Source organism: Chrysochloris asiatica, unplaced genomic scaffold, assembly GCF_000296735.1.
Source record: "Chrysochloris asiatica unplaced genomic scaffold, ChrAsi1.0 scaffold00032, whole genome shotgun sequence".
NCBI lineage: Eukaryota > Metazoa > Chordata > Mammalia > Afrosoricida > Chrysochloridae > Chrysochloris > Chrysochloris asiatica.
Window position 1 is genome coordinate 9,638,847 of NW_006408550.1, and position 2,500 is coordinate 9,641,346.

General features: G+C 38.6%; 1 protein-coding gene across 9 annotated transcripts in view; it reads left to right on the top strand.

Annotated features, from left to right (window-relative positions):
* FOXP2 (forkhead box P2) overlaps positions 1–2,500 on the top strand; it is a 407,577-nt gene that overhangs the window by 328,170 nt on the left and 76,907 nt on the right. For 8 of the 9 annotated variants that reach the window (XM_006859304.1, XM_006859305.1, XM_006859298.1 and 5 more), the window contains one exon: positions 2,222–2,359. In XM_006859304.1, coding sequence (XP_006859366.1) covers positions 2,222–2,359 — 138 coding nt within the window. Of the gene's footprint in view, positions 1–2,217; positions 2,360–2,500 lie in introns of all 9 variants that reach the window. The other variant, XM_006859297.1, reaches the window with a different exon arrangement.

Here is a 2,500-nt window from a genome sequence, read left to right on the forward strand (position 1 = left end):
CGCTATGGGTCGGAACCGACACGACGGCACTTAACAACAACAACAACAATATATATATATATACACATCCATCGGGAATCCTGGTGTGGCAATGCAGGATAATGCACGCAAGGTCGGTTTGGACCGCAAGGTCAGCAGTCCAAACTCACTAGCCACTCCTTGGGAACCCTGCACTTGTACATGAATTGTGTGCCATGGAGTAGGTTCTGACTCACAGAGACCCTGCATAGGGTAGGGTTTCTGAAACTTTAAATCTTCATGGGTGCAGGAAGCCTCATCTTTCTCCTGTGGAGTGGCTGGCGGGCTCCAACAGTGGATTTTGTGGTTCACAGTCCAGTGATTATCATGTGACGTCACAGGTAAATGAACTGACTCCATGGCACATAACCACCAGTACCCCCATCCATAAACTGCTTTTTTAAACCATTCTGTTTATTTTTAAAAACTGACTATCAATTTCTTAAATAACCAAGCACTTGAGCAACATATTATTCCAGTTAATTTTATAACACACATGTATGAATGTTTTCTGCTATGATAAGTTCAAATCAATATGTCAATATGATTTTTAAAATCCAGAAAATTTTTGAAAATCACTGAGTTTCCTTCTGTCATAATATAATTCTTTTTCCAGAGGCTACTGAATTAGGTCCAATTAATCTGGATTTCAATCTTCAACTCTATCAACTTAGGATAGAAAAGATAAAACTATTCTTCAGTATTAAATATGAAGATTTCCTTATTAGGGAAATTAATCTCTGCTGGATTTCTTTTCTTTTTTCTTTTCCTTCTCCTCACCCAGTTTTCAGTATTTTTGTCACCTATCTTTATAACAGAGTCCCAAGCTGGGAAAATTGGCGTTGATTTAAGGAATCACTATTAAAATAAATTGTGAACTAAATCTGTTCATCTTTTCTTCTGTTTTCAAAGACACATAATTCATGAATTTGTTCTAAAGCAATATTTATATGAATGCTTGCTTACATTTACAGTATAAGTGAATTGTTTTTTCTAGGGAAGAAAATGATTATATTTTCATAGGTTGCAAACTTGGCAAGTTGACAAGCTGTTTGATTATGTACTGGTTAATACAAGCAAGACCTTCAAACAGTGTAACCACCACCAAACTGAGCCTGGATCTCTGGCTTTTATACAAGATTTTCCTCTTCAGCGCTCTTGTCATCCTCTTCTGATCTCTCCACATCCTTTTCTCTCTTTTTCTAGAACTCTCTCCCTAACTTTTCTGTTTTCTGTCTTTTCCTTGCCTCTTTCCTTCTTCTCTGTATCTTTCTTCCCTTTCTTATTTTCATTTGCATTTAGCATTCTCCAATACTTGAGGAAAAGTGAAATGGGAAGGAACTTTTTTTTCCCCATTTAATGAATAATCTTTGAGTAACCTTTGGATTTCTGGACTTTGTGGATGAAGTTAAATTAACTTGAACAAAAAATGTATACAAAAGCGATAGAATGCTAACCTTATGATTCCTTCTTGCAGCAAACCTCTCTATGTCACTAGCTATTTTGTTTCTGGAGATGTACACACATGTACATGCCCACATACACTATATGAGTGACTGTATGTACTATATGCATTTTCTGATACTCAATGTAATTTTGATGTTGGCAATTGTTATATCACTAAGTATCTTCGCCACATATACTTTTTTACTACATTACATCACAGGTATGTTGTTGTTGCTGTTAAGTGCTGTGGAGTTGGTTCCAACTCCTATCGACCCTGTATAGGGTTTCTGAGGCTGTAACTCTCCATCGAAGCAGAAGGCCTCATCATTCATGTGTATATATGCATTGTTTCCCAGCATCTCATTTTCATGATTTATTTTAATTGTGCATCTGAAAGCATTTCATTCATAGCATTACAACACTGATGAGGAGATGAGCTATGAAGTATGGAGAACATTGTTGCATGATTGGTGCTTTGTAACTGTCCCCAAGTATCTCAGCATACTACTTAAGAGCTGTATGGAGAAGTGGAATATAAAACATAAATCTGATGGAATCCGATGCTTCCAGAAAGCCAGTGTCTAAGTGCTGTGGTGCTTTAATATTATTATTAGTCATCTTACATGGCAGATATTACAAAAATATATATTAGCCATCATTGCTGATGAATGAATGAAAGCTGAACGATAGATGCAAAGTAGATTAACAGGTAGGCACACCGTGATGACCACCCTTTGGCCTTCTCTCTCTGTGCAAGGTGCCTGTGTCGGTGGCCATGATGACTCCCCAGGTGATCACCCCTCAGCAAATGCAGCAGATTCTTCAGCAGCAAGTCCTGTCTCCTCAGCAGCTGCAAGCCCTCCTCCAGCAGCAGCAGGCAGTGATGCTGCAGCAGGTAATGTGGGTCAGCTGCTTTGGTGTGCTAACCTGCCTCAGAAGGTTTACACCTATGTAACCAGTACCCTGAGCAACATACAGATGTGAAAGGGACAATCTCTCAGCAAGCTGTGACACATTTTCATTGCAGAGTTGCCTG